The sequence below is a fragment of the Poecilia reticulata genome, chromosome 1 (assembly GCF_904066995.2).
Source record: "Poecilia reticulata chromosome 1, P_reticulata-male-v2, whole genome shotgun sequence".
Classification (NCBI taxonomy): domain Eukaryota; kingdom Metazoa; phylum Chordata; class Actinopteri; order Cyprinodontiformes; family Poeciliidae; genus Poecilia; species Poecilia reticulata.
Window position 1 is genome coordinate 22,698,811 of NC_088830.1, and position 18,973 is coordinate 22,717,783.

At 41.2% G+C, this 18,973-nt stretch overlaps 1 protein-coding gene across 1 annotated transcript; it reads left to right on the forward strand.

The window, feature by feature from the left end:
• Window positions 1–138: 138 nt before the first annotated feature.
• On the forward strand, window positions 139–18,544 carry ecpas (Ecm29 proteasome adaptor and scaffold). Its single transcript, XM_008416416.3, has 49 exons — window positions 139–224; window positions 895–1,025; window positions 2,394–2,510; window positions 2,790–2,908; window positions 3,506–3,655; window positions 3,752–3,929; window positions 4,278–4,417; window positions 4,570–4,648; window positions 4,739–4,858; window positions 4,987–5,072; window positions 5,165–5,240; window positions 6,261–6,310; window positions 6,398–6,464; window positions 6,545–6,667; window positions 7,407–7,510; window positions 7,634–7,757; window positions 7,863–7,943; window positions 8,042–8,258; window positions 8,494–8,585; window positions 8,695–8,829; window positions 8,906–9,077; window positions 9,252–9,424; window positions 9,499–9,600; window positions 9,729–9,852; window positions 10,542–10,687; window positions 10,779–10,833; window positions 10,939–11,053; window positions 11,119–11,187; window positions 11,270–11,387; window positions 11,481–11,648; window positions 11,755–11,834; window positions 11,915–12,020; window positions 12,108–12,155; window positions 12,240–12,358; window positions 13,152–13,302; window positions 13,915–13,980; window positions 14,142–14,231; window positions 14,325–14,391; window positions 14,463–14,554; window positions 14,657–14,723; window positions 15,362–15,559; window positions 15,665–15,876; window positions 15,962–16,005; window positions 16,381–16,573; window positions 16,662–16,821; window positions 16,946–17,051; window positions 17,162–17,250; window positions 17,328–17,399; window positions 17,866–18,544. The coding sequence occupies exons 1-49, from the start codon at window positions 203–205 to the stop codon at window positions 18,003–18,005; spliced, it is 5,553 nt and encodes a 1,850-aa protein (XP_008414638.2). The 5' UTR covers window positions 139–202; the 3' UTR covers window positions 18,006–18,544.
• Window positions 18,545–18,973: the final 429 nt, after the last annotated feature.

Here is an 18,973-nt window from a genome sequence, read left to right on the forward strand (position 1 = left end):
ATATAACAAAATACTTAATGACTTAACATAATCAGTTTATTCATAAAACGTACTTATTTCCGACGTCATTTAATTAAATGACGTAAATAACTGTTTAATAATTACGATTATTAATTCGTGTATTACGTCGTGGCACTATTGGCACTCCAGAGAAGCGGCAGTCTCTGTCAACTGGGAGGGTCACTGATGACTTAGTGCAAACATGGCTGCCCAGGATGAACTCAGTAAGTTTCTTTCTGCCTTGTTAACGATTCATATCCTCTTAAATGTCCCATTTGTGGTTGCCAAAACAGACGTGGCGATGTGTTTTTGCTCGCCCTGCTACTAAGGATATTTCTAAAGTAATGATAACGCCAAATTCAGTTTAAAACTAGGATGGGAACAGGCTACGTAGCTAGCTGACATGCTAACGTCAGGAGGCCGTTTGCCCAGTCATGGTGAAAATAAAACTATCACATCGGCTTCTTGTATATGTCCTCTCACCAATGCCTTACAGTGGATATTTGTATTTTTGGCATTTGTGACATTTAGGTTAAGTTACACGGACGTGTCACTGCTTCGAAAAATATTTTGCTGCTTTCATGCTAATTAAAAAAAAGAGATGATGACCTCCGTGGACTATCTTGTTATTTGTTGCTAACGGCTTAGAAAGCTAAGCCAGGAGAAGGAAGGCATGGCTGGGTTATGTGCAGCAGCTGGCAGGTTGAGCTCATCGGCCATAATGGGACAAAATGCTTCTTTCAAGTATGACTTAACATGGTTCATTTAACCCAGAGGGTGTCTGCAGTCACCAATGAGTTAAAGATTCATATTAAAACCGAAAGATACTGTACAGTAGGAGCTGCTGATACCATGACTTGGTGTGCCGGTGAAGTAAAAATGTGTTTCGATTAGATCAACTGGAACGTGTATTCCTTCGCTTGGGCCATGCAGAAACTGATGACCAGCTTCAGGACATCATCTCCAAGTTTCTGCCACCTGTTCTTCTCAAACTCTCCAGTGTTCAGGAGGGGGTGCGAAAGAAGGTGAGTAGTAAAGTAAAAATAATGGTTGAGTGCTCAGCCAGCCAGTTTAGGTGTGTGTAGTCACATAGGTTTGGCACCTATAGGTAGTGCCAGACTTTTTGTTGTTGCATGATGAATTAACAGAGGTGGGTAGAGTACGCAGAAATTGCACTTAAGTAAAAGCAGCAATTAAAAATAAAAAAGACTTCCAAGAAATGACTGAAATAAGAGTAAAAAAGTGTTCTGTAAAAAGGTTCCTAGTACTGAGTAACTGAGTAAGACACAATTTAATATTTTACATCTATGTAACTAAGTTATGCCCCAAAAAAACACTAATTATTCATATATAGATAAAACCAGCCCAAGTGCTTATAAAAACCACAGCAGAAAAAAACGACACCCTGCTGGTTTTTAATAGTAAGTTAATGATTTTTGGTGTCTGAAAAATGACCCATTTAAAAAAATCCCTGTAATGTCAAGTTACAAATCAGCATGCACCTCCCCTCACCTAGCAACCCCAGCGAAGCCCAGGCTGTCACTCGGCAACCCAGGTAGAGCTCCAGCATGTTTGGTCAGCCGGGTTTTACAGCTGTATGCACTGTCCAATGGCTGCTGGAAAAGACAACTGTTTTGCTGTTGACTTACCATCCAGAAATCACTTGCTGCATTCTTGTTGGTTGCGCAGGATGACCTTCTTTTGCTTTTCAAAGATCTACAGTTATATAATTGCGTATCTGGTTGCAGCCATTTTCATGTGTGAGTGTAAATGTTGAGTTGTGGGGGGCGTGGCCAGAAGCATCTTATTTGGATTTAAAGTGACAAAAGGCCCTAAAACAGCTCTGTTCTGAAATGGGCTCAATATAGGCAGAACTGAGCAGACTAAAATCTCATCATCTAAGAATGATTTTGTACAAAAAAATGTAATGAACATGTTTTGTATAGTCCATAGTCCTAAACTGTTTAAGGAAGCATAACAGGTCAAAGAACAACTGTGTTAATACATTGATTATACTACACCCAGGTGGACCTAATTTACTAATTGTGGCAACCAGTGAAGTCCACTGGTTGCACTAGGTTTCTTTAGAGGTATAAGAGAAAGGGGAGCTAAAAACAACTAGACTCCCCACTTGTAGAATTTGACATTTTTAATAAACTTTGAAAACCATTTCCCTGCCCCTCACAAATATGCACGGCTGTTTATTGATCTACTTGTCTATCAATTAAAACCCCCTTAAAATATATTGAAGTTTGTGGATTTAGAGTCACAAAATGTGGAAAAGTTAACAGTTTGTACTTTAAAGATTGCTTTCAGCGGCCATATGTTTCCTTGCATTATTTATTCATGCATCTGTTTCGTGAAACTGGACTAAGAAATGTGTCTCTGACTAGGTGATGGAGTTGTTGGTTCACCTGAACAAGAGGATTAAAAGCCGACCAAAGATCCAGCTACCGGTGGAGACGCTGCTGGTGCAGTACCAGGACCCTGCGGCTGCTTCTTTTGTTACAGTAAGATATTAATACAGTATTTGCCTTGTGAGAGACGATGTTTACTGTCCCTATTATGTTCAGTCACTTTACAGTTAAGTAAAATATCTTGAGCAAACATTCAGTCAGTATTAGTTATCAAATGAATGGCACATGTGTGAGTTGATTTTGTCTTCATTATAAATCCGATTTTTAAAAATTGTGTTTTAACTTTGTGTGATCTTTAATTGATTTGGTATTTGAACTGAAACAAAAACAGGTCTGTTTCATTAAAATGAAATCTACTTCATTTTTTGACAGAATTTCACCATCATCTATATTAAAATGGGTTACCCTCGTCTAGAGGTGGCAAAACAATGCGAGCTGGCCCCAACTCTCATCACTGCCATGGAAGGCAAACCGCAGCCACAACAGGACAGGTGAGGGGGCGCATATTCTCACATATCTATCCAGTGAAGTACTGTCACCTTCTAGACCGGATGCCAAAGGTGTTAAACACTCCTGTTAGAAACTCTAGGTTTTTGAGATGTAAAAAAAAAAGGAGAACATAATAAATAATTTTTTTCTTCATATTTTAGGATTGTGCATTTGTGCACCACATCAAGCTAATACTTTTGATTCAGTTTTGGTATTCAGCCTTCTTAAGGACACACAGGCCATGAATTTTAGTGAATCCGATTAATCTAAAAGAACGTTCATCTATTCTCGTTGGGCTTTGCTGACATGTTCATAGTTTACAGCAACGGTATAAATCTCATCGCTAAAGCATTCTGCATTCTACATGTACCAAAGCACAGTAAAGATTATTCATTGAAGAAAATGTGGGACAACTGTGACAATGCAAAACTGGATATATCTATATATTTCTTCAAAGTGAATGAAAATGAAATACAAGAATTTATCAGGGAACTTTTAAAAATCCCCTCCAAAAAAACAAATTAACCAGCCCTGACTGCATCTAACTCAAAACCAGCAGTGCATGACACAAGTTCTCCATTTTCTCTTTGTGTTTTCAGCCTGATGCACCTTCTGATTCCCACTCTTTACCACATGAAGTATCCTGCAGACTCGTCCAAAAGCGTGTCTCCGTTCAATTTAACTGAAAGGCCAAAGATGATGCACCTTCTACTGGAGTTCATGCTGGATGTTTTGCTCATGCCTTATGGGTGAGTTGTCAAAATAAAACGTGCGGCTGGAAATGAGTGTTAGTCGTGAGGATGACAGCATTTTGAACTGGAGAGTTCTTTCTCCCACATCATCAGGTTTGTGCTGAGTGAGTCTCCCACTCGGCCTGCACCATCCTCCTCCCAGGGAGGTTCCTCGGACGGGGCGGTCACTGGGAGCGGGCAGGGTCTTCCCCAGCCTCCCCCAGGGATGAGTGTCTATGCTGCAAAGAGGGTTATTGGAGAAGCCCAGTGGAACGCCGAGCAGCTAGAGCAGGTACAGTAACGTATTCATATGGTCATGTTTGGTCTGTCTGATCAAATATTTTGTTCCCAGTTGAAACCAGATATTTGGAATCATATATGAATGAAGATGCCATAGGTTGCTATGGTAATTACATAAAAGCTTGCAGGACAGAAAATGACAAGCTTTTGGAAGGATACTAAAAATGTTTGGCCCAGGTCATACAGTTTAAAGGAAATATTGCCAAATATCAAGATAATCTGTCTCAGTTTAGTGTGTCATGGAGAATATCAGTCATTGTCCATTCAGTTTAATCTTAGTTTTTATCTTGGCTGTTAATTGCAGGTTTCTGTCTAACTCCCTTGGTTGTTGTTCCAACAGTGTAAGCTGGGCATAGTGAAGTTCATTGAGGCCCAGCAAGTGCCAGAGGTGGAGACGGTGGTCCACTTGGCGGTGGCTTCGAGCGACACGAGACACAGTGTGGCTACTGCAGCCGATCTGGAGCTGAGGAGCAAACAGAGGTAGAGCTTTTTATTTTTATGTTAAACGTGTAGAAAGACTGTGAACGTCTTTAGTTTCTGTTTCCCGTTAGCTTCTGTTGGTGAACGACAAGATGGCTCTGTTTACACATTGCAGAGCTGTTTTCCTAATGTTTATTTTTTTTTCATTCCAGCATCATTGACTGGAACAATCCTCTAATTATCAACAAGATGTTCAAGGTGTATCTGGGAGATGTCCCTCTTAAAACAAAGGTTTGTAATTTACATTTAATTTAAAAGCCAATGAAAGAGATTTTGATGCAAATTCAGATCAAGGTAAAAATGTTCACGCATTTTCTGCAGGGTGGAAATGTCAAGCAAGAGCTGAAACACGATCCAGTGAGCACCAGAGTCAAACTAAAAATCCTGCCACATCTTCTACGCTCCCGGCTGGCAGCAGAGTGCTTCCCAGCAAACATCCAGGTCATGCTGACTCTTTTTTTTTTTAGACAATCAGTCGTCAGAATGTCTGTTGCTGCCTGTTCAGAGATCCACGTCATCTTTTATGTGGCGATGTGCTAATGTCTTTACTGGTTTACTTTTCGCTGCAGGTCGTTTATGACGGTTTGTTTGGGGCCAACACCAACAACAAACTGCTGTCTCTCACCTTACAGTTTGTCCATCACATCTGCATGGTGTAAGACATTCACACTTATTCCTCTGTCCACAAACAGCTTACCTGTGTTCCCTCTCAAGAATAAAGCCTAAATGTTTTTTTCTAATTTACAGATGCCCTGACACTAACAAGCCTTTAGGACTAATGCTGCTCAATGGTCTGACCAAACTTATCAACGAATACAAGGAGGTAAATAAGATGCTAATTAAATTTAAAAATGTTTTAAGACTAATTCAGTTCTGCTCTACTGATAGTTAGCTGTTTTTGATTGCATTAGGTCTCATTAAGAGGCTAAATTGAAACTGTAACTGTTTTAAAAGAAAATGTTTAAAGTAAAACTGTGATTTTTCTATGTATCTGCATCAAGTTATGCAGTGATCATTCTTTACAAACTGTAAATGTACTTGTACTGAAAGATCCTCCAAGTAATGGAGCAGAGGTATCTGTGCAAATAACCCCCAACAAACCAATTGTATCATCTTAGTAGATTGTTGCTCGTGAACTTTCTTTTGCACATCTCAAAATATAAAACTGCACCATTTATTTTTTAATAACAGCTTCGTCCAACTTGATATTTGAAAGCGAAACGCTTTGATTTATGGTCAGACGTATCAAACTGTTTAGTCATTTGTTCATTTATTGTAGCAGCAAAGAAGCCTGAAGAAACTTTTGCCATAATCTGTCACCTCTGCTTTAGATCAAAAGCAGAGGTGATTCCCACTGCAGGAATCCCAGTCATGTACTGCTTACTGGAAGTGGTGTCTGCTTTTGATGCTTTAGATCAAAAGCAGAGGTGACATCACACTGTGTGTGTGTGTGTGTGTGCGTGCGTGCGTGCGTGCGTGCGTGTGTGAGAGAGAAAAGTTGGTGATGTACAGATCTGCAATTTACCAAATGTAAATAATATTCAAAACAGAAACAAAATGATTAAAGCTTTGACATTTTAAGCACCTTGTTTTATCGCGGTTAGCAAATATCAGTCTGTTTATATTTATTGTAGAGTGAAGACAGACACTTTGAGATTCAGTACGTTTCTTAGCAGATCAAAAAGAATGTTATTCTAAACAAGTGTTTTAATCTTTGCAGACAACTTGGTTCCTATTTTGGTCATTATCAAATTTCTTGTCTAATCAAAACCTGCACCTCACTGGTAATTCTTTCAGTTTGGTTTATCGTGTTTTCTTTCTCTCACAACGTCTCTCTCTGCAGGATCCTAAGTTATTATGTGTTGCCTACTCTGCTGTTGGAAAGCTGTCAAGGTTACGATAACATCTTATTGGTATTTCAGTTGGGAGCGATTTAGAAACAGACAAACCGACGCTTGTTTTTATTTTTTCCTGTTTCAGTCGGATGCCTCAGCTTTTCACAAAGGATATTGCTCTTGTGCAGCAGTTTTTTGAGTCCATGTGTAAGGTTGGTGGAACACATTTTGGAAAAGTTGGAGGTGAACCTACTTTAGTATTTTTCCTTAAACACTGTGTCTGCTTGATCAGGAGGAGCCGGATGTTCGCCTTGCCATTCAGGAAGCTTTGTCAATGATGGTTGGAGCGTATGCCAACCTGCAGGGGGCGCTGCTGAATCTGATGGAAGCCCTGGTAGCTGCATATATTTCAAAGGTATTCTACCACGTCAAGAAGAGAATTTGATTCTTTCAAAACTTCAATGTGTGGTTTAACATCTGAGTTCATACGTGTCCATCAAATCCGTGAAAATACTTGAATTTTAATTAGGTATTTTAAGTTTTGGAAAGTGATTCATTTCTGTAAAAAGTCCTAAAACATACTTGATATTTAAACTGCACAGTTTTGTAATAAAGTGCAATCAGATGTTTGATTCACAGCCTCAATTTAGAAAGCAATATAGTTGAAACCAGATAATTAAAGGTAATAAAAAGATAAGCACATTTTTCTTCTCACTGTCTGAAGTTAAATCAGACCAAATTTATCTTATTTCAGGTCAGTTAGAATTACCAAAATAATTTTTATTTGCCAAATGCCAGACATCTTGGAGAGAATATTTGTTAGAGATTTTTGTTTTGACTAGTTTTTTTCTGACTAGTCAGGTGTACAGGATATGTGTGAGAGAGACCTTTCAAAACATAAAATTTTGCTATATTTCAGTTGACCTTGTCCCTAATGATTCCAGTAATAAATTACATCATACAGTATAATAGTTAATTGAAACTGTCTTTAGCTCACTGGTATCGTTTTTATCTCCAGTGTTAACTATGGTGTGGAAAAGTTTGAAAATGTACCTTGAAAACGTTTTAATTTTACTGTGGGAACAGTGTACAAAACCCTGTAACAAGCTTAGTAAGCAGAAATAAAAAACCTGCCGCTTGTTGTTTCAACGCAGCCGGAGGTACAAGTTCGCCAGGTGGCCATGAAGTTTGCCAGCACAGTGTTTGCTCCTGACCACGTGCCATCAAGGTACCTGCTGCTGCTGGCTGCTGGAGACCCGTAAGTTTATGGAACCACTTAACTATTTGTAATACAGAAAGAAAAATTTAATGGCTTAATTAAGATAAATGTTTGTAGTGAACTTAGCATTCGGTGAGATTTTTTTTATGCTCTGCGCTTTAGACGAGAGGAAGTGTCTGCAGAGGCCCAAAGGGTGCTGAGGCCTTTTCCCACAAAAAGCTCGGAGCAGGACGGACCGAAGCCAATGCCGTCCTTTCCCGACATGGTTGCCTACATCCAGGAAAAAGTGGGGCTCAGAGCATCTCACAGACGGCACACCTGCAAAATAATGTTGCCCTTCTAATTCAAGAAATAACGATCCACTCTCTTCACATTCTCACCATTTTTTTAGGCAGCTCAGAGGATCAAAACCCCTGCAAAATATATTGTTGGGGCCTCCACAATTCCTTTTAACCCATCTGCCTTTGGAGAGGTAAATAATAAACATATTTATTTCATTTGAGGATAAAACCAGATGACTCGGCAAACCATATAAGTGTGTTTTCTGGTGGATTTCTTTTGTTTTTTCAGATAATGTTGTACCTGAGGATGTGTCTGGCCCACAGCGCTGGCGCCAGGCCCATGTCCACCCGCTTGTTGGACATGCAGGACGATGCTCCAGCCATCGGTCGCTACGTCCACACACTGCTCTCGGCTGAACTGCCACCCTCAGCGCCAAAAGGCCTGGAGGGAAACCCCGTACATGTGTACATGGATCTACTGCAGCAGCTGCTCTCTGCTGTGGGAGGTGAGACTTAACCTGCCTTCCTCGGAGGCAGTTTGGGGTATAAACGGGTAGTAAGCGATGGTTATTCTCTTTTGTCGGATTTATGAGTTGTCTAAATCATAGTAGCTGTACTTTCTCTCTTAAAACTTTAATTTGTTCTGTTTTAAGACTAATTCAGTCCTTACTAAAGAAAAAAACATTTTATATTTGTCAGTTGTAGTATTCATAATGTATCTACATCTAAATTTCCCTGCAGGAATCCCAGTCATGTACTGCTTACTGGAAGTGGTGTCTGTGTGTCCAGAAAAACTCGCCCCCAGGTTTGCTGATAAAATAGACTGGATCAAAGTGAGTTCTATTTCATGTACAGAGTTTTTAAAAGTCATTCAGCAAGTTATCTTTCATGCATATTTCACTTTTGTTATCCAAATTAGCTGTAATCACATTCTTCTTTCAGAGTCTGATGAACACCAATAAGGAAGACATGAGGGAACTCGCCGCCCAGCTATATGCTTTGGTGATCTCCACCATGACTGGCAACGAGCTGCAGACAGCCGTGCAGAATCTGGTCAAAATCACCAAAGACAACCATGTATGTCACATAGTCTTGCGGTTATTTGTGTCATAAGCTTGCGCTGCTAATATTTATTTTATGGGTTGAATCTCAGAGTCCTGAGACTCAGCATGGCGCCATCTTGGCTCTTGGCTACATGGTGGGAAGGAATCTGAGCAGAAAGAAAGCCATCGCCTCCTGTGAGTTGACAGAAAACAAGATGGAAGAGATGAGCATCACTTCCCAAGATGATGACAAGCTAGTGTCCATGGCTACTAAGACAATTGGTATGAACTTTTTTTTTTTTTTTTACATAAATCCTTTTTGTGCAGATTTTACTGACTTATAGACAACTTTTATTGTATGTTTTTGCAACCTCTTTTACAAAAAAACAAAGTAAAGTTGTATAATTAGTGTTTGATAATTTCCCCACTAAAGTGATCGCATGTATTCGCATCCAGGTACCTTCCTGGACAGCGGCAGTGCCATGTTGGCCGTAGCAGCCTGCACAGCTCTGGGAGAAATTGGGCGGAATGGCACCCTGCTGATCCCTGCAGAGGGAGACGGCTTCACCAAACTCTCCGTCACGGAAAACCTGCTGGCTCGCATCACTTCTGGCAAAGAGAGCCTAAAGGTAAGCTGTGACTCTTAATGGCTTTGATTTGCTGTGCTGTTGCTCTGATTGATTTTGTCCGCGTCGTGTTCCAGATGAAGGAGCGATCCATTACAACCTTGGGTTATCTGCCAGTGGGAGACCCAGACTTTCCACACCAGAAGAAGCTGCTGCAGGGCCTCATGGATTCAGTGGAGGTATGAAACTAGATTTTAAATTTTTTTTTACTTTCTCTTGAAGTGATTTTAGAAGTATTCAAATTATTCTGCTGTGAAACTGTCACAATCCGATACCAACCCTTCTCTGCTTCCTTTCTACCTTCCAGGCCAAGCAGGTGGAGCTGCAGTTCACGGTGGGAGAGGCCATCACCAGCGCTGCCATAGGAACCAGTTCTGGAGCCGCCAGAGATCCGTGGACCTGCACTGAGGACCAGTACAGCCCGCCACACAGTGAGTCTCTACAGGTTTAATCCCTACTGGTGTGAAATAGATCTGAATTTTAGTCACTAATGGGATGAAGTCATTTCACAAATTCCCACAAAGATTATTTAAAATATTTTTATGAACAAATTAAAATAAAAGGGAGAGAAACATCCCGGACTAAGACAACCAGTGAGATCTCTCTGTATGGTGATCAGTAGCTTTAATAATGGATATTATCTGTCCAGTAACGACAGTGGAAGTGAGGTCCAGTCCATCATTCCTATAAGCATCACATCATAGACATTTGACAAAGGAGTATCCCAAGTACCATAAAAAGTGATCAAACTAGATTTAAAAAAGGGATTCAGAATACAAATTAATACATTTGTAATAATAGGTGTTTTTTTCAGCATGTTGAAATGAAAAAAAAATATTAAAAAGGTTTGACAAACTTTTTCAGTCATTACAAATCTGTTTGTTGGGTCATTTAAGCACATAAAATGTATACTTAGTATGTTTAAATTGCTTACATGTATGAAATTTAAGCAATTTATGCAAGATGTAGATGCATATGAATACTGCAGTTGACAAATTTAAAATTTATTTATTAAATTGCATAATATACAAACTAGATCCAGCTTGTGTGTGGTTACCCGTTTTAATGTAATTCTTGAATGCCTCTTCTTTTTTTTCTTTTCTCCATTTTCTTCCATCAGATGTTAAAAACAACGACGTGGTTCCCTGGGTCCTCAACTCCATTCTGTCCAGGTACATTCCCAGCCAGAACCCTCATGTGCGGCAGGCGGCCTGCATCTGGCTGCTCTCCCTGGTCAAAAAACTCAGCCAGCACAAGGAAATTACTGTACGTACATAACCCACCCGTAGGATTACTGTCTTTATTTATAAAGCACAAGCTTTAGCGATAATTTTCCCGTCTTCCTCTGCTGCTGCAGTCTCATTTGAAGGAGATTCAGATAGCCTTCATCTCCATTCTCTCAGACCCGGATGGTAAGACAAGGATGGCTGAGCTGAACTGAGCTTCGTAGCATTACACCTCTTTCAGCTTCTCTCGTCCCTATTTCCTCATCCATTCTTCTTTTCCTTTCTGTTCAGAGCTCAGTCAGGATGTGGCATCTAAAGGCCTGGGGCTCGTTTATGAGATGGGTGGCGAGGCTGATCAGCAGGAGCTGGTGTCTACACTGGTGGAAACACTCATGACTGGAAAGAGGTAAGTTGCTGGTTGAACTAAGCAGTAAATTGAGAGTTTGTATGATTATTTATTCTTGTAAACAGGGTGAAACATGCAGTCTCAGAGGATACCGAGGTGTTTCAAGGGCAGGATTTGGGGAAAACGCCTGATGGGTGAGTTTGGTTATAAATAGTCGATTTGTAACAAGTTTGAGTTACAACCAATAGTAAAACAAGTTTTGTAATTTTCTTCCAGTCAAAGCTTGTCGACATACAAGGAGCTCTGCTCACTGGCCAGCGACCTGAACCAACCAGATCTGGTCTATAAGTTCATGAACCTGGCAAACCACCACGCCATGTGGAACTCACGCAAGGTAACGCACTAAGGCTCTCTCTCTTTTGCCTCCACCATTTTTGCCAGGTTTTCTTCTCCTCCATGACTTAAAACAACGTTCTGTTTCTTCCAGGGAGCAGCTTTTGGTTTCCACATGATCGCTACCAAGGCTGGGGAGCAGCTGGCTCCATTCCTGCCACAGTTAGTGCCTCGTTTGTACCGCTACCAGTTTGACCCAAACCTGAGCATTCGCCAGGCTATGACCAGCATCTGGGATGCCTTAGTCACCGATAAAACCCTGGTGAGACTTCGTAGTTTTGTACATCAACTGAAACATTGGCTAGAGACAGAATGACGTGACAGTGGGTGTGAAGAACCGTCAGGAATAATTGTTTCTTTTTGCGCAGGTGGATAAATACTTGAAGGAAATCCTGCAGGATGTCATCTCCAACCTGACCAACAACACCTGGAGAGTGCGTGAGTCCAGGTAGATTGCACCGGCCACTCACTTAGAGTGTTTATCTTCTCCAAGATGGGTTAAAGTGAATTGATGGATTTGTCTTGCAGCTGTCTGGCCCTCAACGACTTGATCCGTGGCCGTCAGACTGATGACCTTATCGATCACCTGGCAGAGATGTGGGAGACGTTGTTCAGAGTCCTGGACGACATCAAGGTCAGACAAAAATAATCTGAAATAAATCTCAAAGTGGTTCATGATTTAATCTCCATCTGAACTTTTAATGTCTGTTTTCGTTTTTAGGAGTCTGTGCGAAAGGCTGCAGACTTAGCACTTAAAACGCTCAGTAAGGTAATGTTATGTCAGCGCATTGGACTGCGTGTAAGTTTAAATTCCACTGTGTAAGTATTTCAGCCTCTTTGATTTTATGTGCAGGTGTGTGTTCGTATGTGTGAGTCTACTGGCTCTGCGGCCCAGAGGACTGTGGCTGTGATGTTACCCACTCTGCTGGAAAAAGGCATCGTTAGCAACGTCTCCGAGGTTCGCTCTCTCAGGTAAATCTGTTTACTTGTGCAACATAAATACTGATTGATATGAAACAAAGATGTCTTAAGATGGTTTCTCAACTGATGCTGAAAGGTGAATGGGGAATACAGTAGACTGTAAAAGTAATTGCTCATCTGCCTTAACCCACACGGGCATGTGTGATTTCCCATTCTTAATCTATACGGAATGACGCTGGTTCACTCTTTACAGCTTTACCATCTTCAACTCTTCTGAAATAAGAAGAGTGCTTTCCATTAGTTTCAGGAGTGGGCTTATTGGACTTTTTGATCATTCTTCTTGAAACACGTTTCATGTGGTCAGACACTGATGTTGGATGAGAAGGTTGGCTCTCAGTCTCAGGTCTGATTCATCCCCAAAGGTGTTCTGCCAGGTTGAGATTGGGGCTCTGCAGGCCTGTCAGCTTCTTCACACCAGACTAGTTCATGCATGTCTATTGATTTGTTTCATGCACTGGTACACATTCATGTTGGAACAGGAAGGAGCTTTCACCAAACTGTTCCCGTAAAGTTGGGAGCATAAAATCCAATATGTCATGTTGAGAGTTTTTTTCACTGAAACTAAAAGGACTGAATTTTTGAAAGCAGCCCCTAATACCCTCCTACTTCCCCTTGAATTCAATTATTTGGAGCCTATTTACCCCTTGTCGTCTTGGAAAGGACTGAAAAATTACAAAATGTCAGTTTAGATTTTTTTTTTACATGCTATTTGAGTGCATTTGTTGATTTTGTTCTGCATAGTTTGGAAATGTATAACTTTTTTTGTCAACTTTTCTCTCCCTAGTATTCAGACCCTGGTGAAAATCAGTAAGACTGCTGGTGCCCGCTTAAAGCCTCACGCTGCTCGGCTGATTCCAGCCCTGCTGGAAGCCCTCAGCACCCTGGAGCCTCAGGTCCTCAACTACCTCAGTCTCAGAGCCACTGAGCAGGAAAAGGTAAACAACTTTCAGTTCACCTGCAAATCATACAGAAGTTGCATTTGATGATACAGGGGTGTCTGCGCTACCTTAAAAAGTCCTAATATCATGTATCTAAAATTAAGGCCTTAAAATGTCTCAAATTAATAAAAAAAAAAAAGAAATGAAAGTTGGCTTTAAATATGTCAATTTTTGTCGTGTCAGGACTACTTAATTTTGTATTTGTTTTTTTCTCGTGGGACTTTTCTTTCAGGCAAACATTTAAGTCACCTGTAAACATATTTACTGCGTTCTGTGACTAAAGGAGGTTTGCGCTACCGCTAACTAGCTGCTGACATACCATAGCTAACTCACCTTTTTGCATCTATCATGAGTAAAGTGTAAATTTAACACCGGTTGGCTGGAAAACGTTCGTCTTCGCCATTAGCTCACTTCTCTTGCCAACCTGTATGATGGTGTATTTATTCTGTGGTAAAAAGCTTGTCACTATATACTTTACATATCACTTTTCTACATTTCTGTCGTGATACAGGTCTTACATTCAATTAATGGTCTTAAAGTGTCTTTAAATGTGTGCTGGTGAAACCTGCAGAAGCCCTGTGACATGAGATGTTTGCTCTTTCTCTGCAGAGTGCCATGGATGCTGCAAGGCTCAGTGCTGCCAAGTCTTCTCCAATGATGGAGACTGTTAACATGGTAAAACAAAAATAAATGCTCACCCAAAAATGCCAGTTAATTCACTGTAGAGTCTTCCAACCCAAATGTTGGGATGTCTTAGTTAGTCATGAGGTTTCTGCAATTACTAGCAGCTTCACGTTTCACCGAGGCAAAGCTTCTGAATACGTGTCTTCTTCCAGTGTCTGCAGCATCTGGATGTTTCTGTGCTGGGAGAGCTGGTTCCCAGACTCTGTGAGCTGCTGAAGAGCGGAGTGGGCCTGGGCACAAAGGTAGAACCAAGTCCCGCAGTCAAGCATCCATCAGGGATTCTCCACCACACAGAAGCGCATCGGTTGCATTAATGACTTCTGTTCTCGGTTTAGGGAGGCTGCGCCAGTGTAATTGTGTCCCTGACGGTACAGTGTCCTCAGGACCTAACCCCATACTCAGGTACAACGCGACACTCCATCTGACTCGGTTAATAACTCGAGTCGAACAAGCTAATCAGTTTTCATCCGTAGGTAAACTGATGAGTGCCTTGCTCAATGGCATTCATGACAGGAGCACAGTCGTACAGAAAGCCTTCGCCTTTGCTCTGGGACACCTCGTCAGGGTAAGCCTCTCTGTTAACATGAAGTCCTTGGAGGATTATTAAACACTGGATTTGTCTGTTTGTCACATACTTTATCATGACGACATTTATTATCCTTTTTAGTCAGCAAAGGACAGCAGCGTAGAAAAACTACTACTGAAGCTCAGCAACTGGTACTTGGAGAAAGAAGGTGAATCTTACTTTGAAATTAACTTTTTTCAGCGCAGCAATAAAATGTGACGATATTGTTCTTTGCAAAAGTATTCATACCCCTTAAGTTTTTCCCTTTGTATAACTTTAAAACTACAAAATCGAGTGTATTTTCTTAGAATCTTACAAAGCAGTGCATAGATGTGTGGCGTTTGGAAAAACTACACAGTTTTTCTTTCTGTTTTTGCATTTAAATTTAAATCTATAAACTGTGGGGTGCATTTATATTTGCCTCCCTTCTTTCCTAAGACCCCTTCATAAAATGGAGTGCTCCCCATTGTCTTGAGAAGTCCCCTTCTTCCTACATAGGGAGTGTGTCCAAATTATTGTGATGTAAATTCTGATGTTTTGTGAAGTTTGTTGGAGATTGTGAGTGAACAAATATAAGTAATATTTATTTTTTTAAATGGTCTAGACAAAGTAAAGACCTATATTAAATTGAGAATCTAAATACAAGTCAATGCCACACAATTTTTACACTTTTGTGCTGCTTCCAGTAAAATTCACAGAAGTTTGATGTTGAAAATGTTAGTTTGTCTTGTGATTTTTTTTTCTTTCTTCTCCTGCCTTGACTCCCTTTTAAATTAAATGTTTTCACTCCGTTTCTCCTGCTTCCAGAGCCAGTGTACAAGTCGTCGTGTGCGCAAACGGTGCACGCCATCAGCCACTACAGTCCGGATGTGCTGAAAGCCCACGCAGGCGTGGCCCTGCCCCTGGCCTTCCTGGGCATGCATCAGGCGCCGGGTCCTGATGAGGAGAAAGGAGAAAGTCACGATGCCACCCTGTGGTCAGAGGTGTGGCAGGAGAACGTTCCAGGTGGGGAATGCCGTTGCATGACAAATACCGGTGCTACGAAACGGAAAGGATTGTTTCCCAGGAATAAAAGCCGTTTCATTTTTTAATACTTTTCTCTGACTTCAGGAAGCTTCGGGGGCATCAGGCTTTACATGACGGAGCTGATCACCATCACCCAAAAAGCCCTGCAGTCTCAGTCCTGGAAGATGAAGGCTCAGGGTGCAGCTGCCATGGCAACTGTTGCTAAGGAACAGACGGGCTCATTGGTGGCACCGCACCTCGGTTTGGTGCTGACAGCCTTGATGCAGGGACTCTCCGGACGAACTTGGGCTGGCAAGGTGTGTGTTGCTCCTGTCGTTTTAAGAAAGCCTGGAAATAAAACACAACACTGGATTCAGATTTTGGTGTTTTGGTTTTGTGCAGGAGGAGCTGTTGAAAGCCATCGGGTCAGTGGTGTCCAAGTGCAGGTCAGTCATCTTGCAGAACTTCTTCCTGCTCTTGCCTGGGTTCCTGTGCAGCTCTGGATGAATATGATTGAACTTTGACATCATGATTTTTCAGCGTGGGGGGGAATGAAGTGATTTTATAGTTTCAGACTTTAGTACCATCTTGTTTTTCCAGCTCTCCATTCAGTCATCATCCACCTGAGTTTGTTCTTTCAGGTTTCATATTTAAAAACTTTATCAAATACATGTAATGAACACTGGGCTTTAATAATGGTAAACTGTGCAAATTAATTTCACAGTTTAGTCATAAATGAAAAGTAGTAAAAAGTAGAAAATGAAATACATTTCATTTACTACTTCCTGTCAACTTGAGCTCATCTCTTCTTCGGTCTTTAGTGCGGAGCTGCAAAAGCCGTGCAGCGGCCAGCCCAGCATCCCAGAGGTCCTGGATGTCGTGTTCAAAGAATGCCGCAAGGAGAATCTGCTTTACAAAATGGCCGCTCTGCGCTGCGCCGCAGATGTTCTCCACAGCAGTAAGGAAGACCGCTTCACCGACATGGCTGAGATCCTTTTCCCTCTGATCAAGAAGGTTCGCTTCTGAGTTTTCTGTTTGTTGTGAGGCTAGTTTTGTAAAGACTCGCCTTGGGAAGAAGCCTAATCTCATGTTTTTATGACAGAGCTGTCCAGAGAGCGGTGGCGCCTCTCCCAGGTCGATGGATGACGACGACGACGACGATGATGACAAAGATGTGAAAGATAAGGAGCTGCACACCGAAGCTATACTCTGTGCTTTTGAGACACTTGGGAAGACCTGGCCCAGAAACCCACAAACTCAAGGTGAATTCTGTTGGTTTGTCGCAGTTTAGAGCGTTTACCCACATCAGTCCTTCGTCATATCTGCTCTCGTCAATCTGAACCGAAGATAAAGACTTCTCTCTTTGTTGCGCATGTTTGTGTGCAGTGCGTTTCCAGACAGATTTGTGCACTCTGATGTGTGGGAAGCTTAAGCTGAGCACATGGAAGGTGCAGCTGGCTGTTCTTCAGGCCATGAAGGCGTATTTTGAGGGGTGAGGATCACAAAACACACAAACTGTACACGCTGGATTTGGGAAGTCTTCCACAATTTGAATTATTTAGCTAGTTAAAACAAAGATGTATTTTTTTTTTTCCTTTGTAGCCTGTTGCTGCTCGAGAAGGGCAACAAAGACACAAATGCACTATCGCAGATCCTCACCGAGGCCTGCACTGCTCTCACTTATGCTTTAGGTAAGGAGGTAATTCAAAATCTAATGGCTTTAATTGAAAGTCTCATGTCTTCACAGACTGTTTAATTTTCTCCACAGAAAATAAAAGCTACTCCTCTGTGAGGACAGAGGCCTTGTCTGTGGTGGATCTGATTGTTAAGAGAACAGGAGGTAGGCTTTTATTGATTCTGCTCTCTGTATTATTGAGCATACATTATGTCCGAGCCTCAATGTTTCCAAATTTAGGTCTACATTATTTAACCTTCTTGGAAAATGAATTTCGCTGTGCTCCTGTTGATCGGCTTGAAAATGGGACGTTATTTATTTATCCATTAAGAACAGACGGAGGCAGATTCTGGTCCTCATAATAGCTGTTATTTGATGCGTTCAGTGCATCAAGTAAAAGCTTGGTGGGCTGCAGAACGTGCCGGTCAGAAATCTTGCCCAACTTTTCCTGGCATTGCTGATTCAAACAAAAAAGAACAGATGAAATTCTGTCTTTATATCTCTTGGTTTTTATTCTCGGACTTCAGATTTGTTTCTCCGTGTCTCTCTCCAAAGGGATGTGATTTATTTGAAACCTTAACATCCTACTCTGCAGCTGATTTGTAACACATTTTTGTGTGGATATTACCAGAGAGTGAGCAGTGGGACTGCATGCCTGTGAGGAGCCGGGAGCAGCTGCAGCGCTCCCTGTCGACACTGCAGTCCGACAGCCGGCCCGAGCTGCGGGACAAGGCGCAGGAGCTGCGCAGACGCATCCAAAGCCAGCCCTGAGCGAGCGCGGAGAAACCGACCTGCCCATTAAACGTGTTAAGCAGCAACACAGACCATCCATTAGCACATATCTGATTGAACTCCATAATACATCCGTGTTGTTTTAATTTACTCCAACGATCCATAGTCTGTGACGGTGCTGCGGGTGAACATGTCAGGGCACAAGGCTTTGACGTCAATGTGTGAAATTTGTCTAACTGGGCCGTGAGACGATGAGAAACGCTTTATAAGCCAGTGTGTTGACTTTGTGGACACTGTATAGTTCTAGCCCCAAAATGGGGATTTTACTACTGTTGTGAGTTTGTCTTAATAATGAATTTACTTCTCTAAACATCAGCAATAGGAAGACCGACTACAAGACTTCACTGCTGTTAAATGGTGAAGTGTGTTTTTCATAAAAGTGCTGAAAATATGTGCCAGATGACTGAGATGTCAGCCTGATTTAAAGCCTGAAAAGAAGAGTGAGCCTGCTGTTGACTTCAAGTGATGTTGTGGTTGTTTCAGTTTATCCTTCATGAAATAAAACTTTGGACCACTGACCTGGTTTTGAAGCTTCTCATTAACTCTGCAGGTTTATGGCAGGCAGCTTTAACATAAAATTGACTGTCTACATGTAATAACTTCTTAGATATCTGAATATTGAATAATTGAAATACATTTCCACTCATCAAAATGTAAGTGAAGATGGATTGAATTAGAATGCGGATATATAGCCATTCAGGATAGTCAAAATACATTTTGATATCTAAAATAATTACTGATTAAATAATTTTATGTTAAAATGGCCTGCCATAAGCAAGTCATAAATTGCATATTTCTTACAAAGTACAGGTTTATCTGACACTTATGATGGTCAGAATATAAAGATATTTCAAATAGTTTGTCTAATCAAAATATATAAAGATATATATAAAGATATAATGTATAACTAATACATCCAGTACTAATAAAATCTGTTTTCACCATAC

What these genes read in the sequence shown, in the direction of transcription:
- ecpas (XM_008416416.3), top strand. Translation starts at nt 203, where the DNA reads ATGGCTGCCCAGGATGAACTCA. An exon ending in ACGCCGAGCAGCTAGAGCAG is followed by an intron (nt 3,930 to 4,277) that starts GTACAGTAACGT and finishes TTGTTCCAACAG; the next exon opens with TGTAAGCTGGGCATAGTGAA. An exon ending in GACGAACTTGGGCTGGCAAG is followed by an intron (nt 15,877 to 15,961) that starts GTGTGTGTTGCT and finishes GGTTTTGTGCAG; the next exon opens with GAGGAGCTGTTGAAAGCCAT.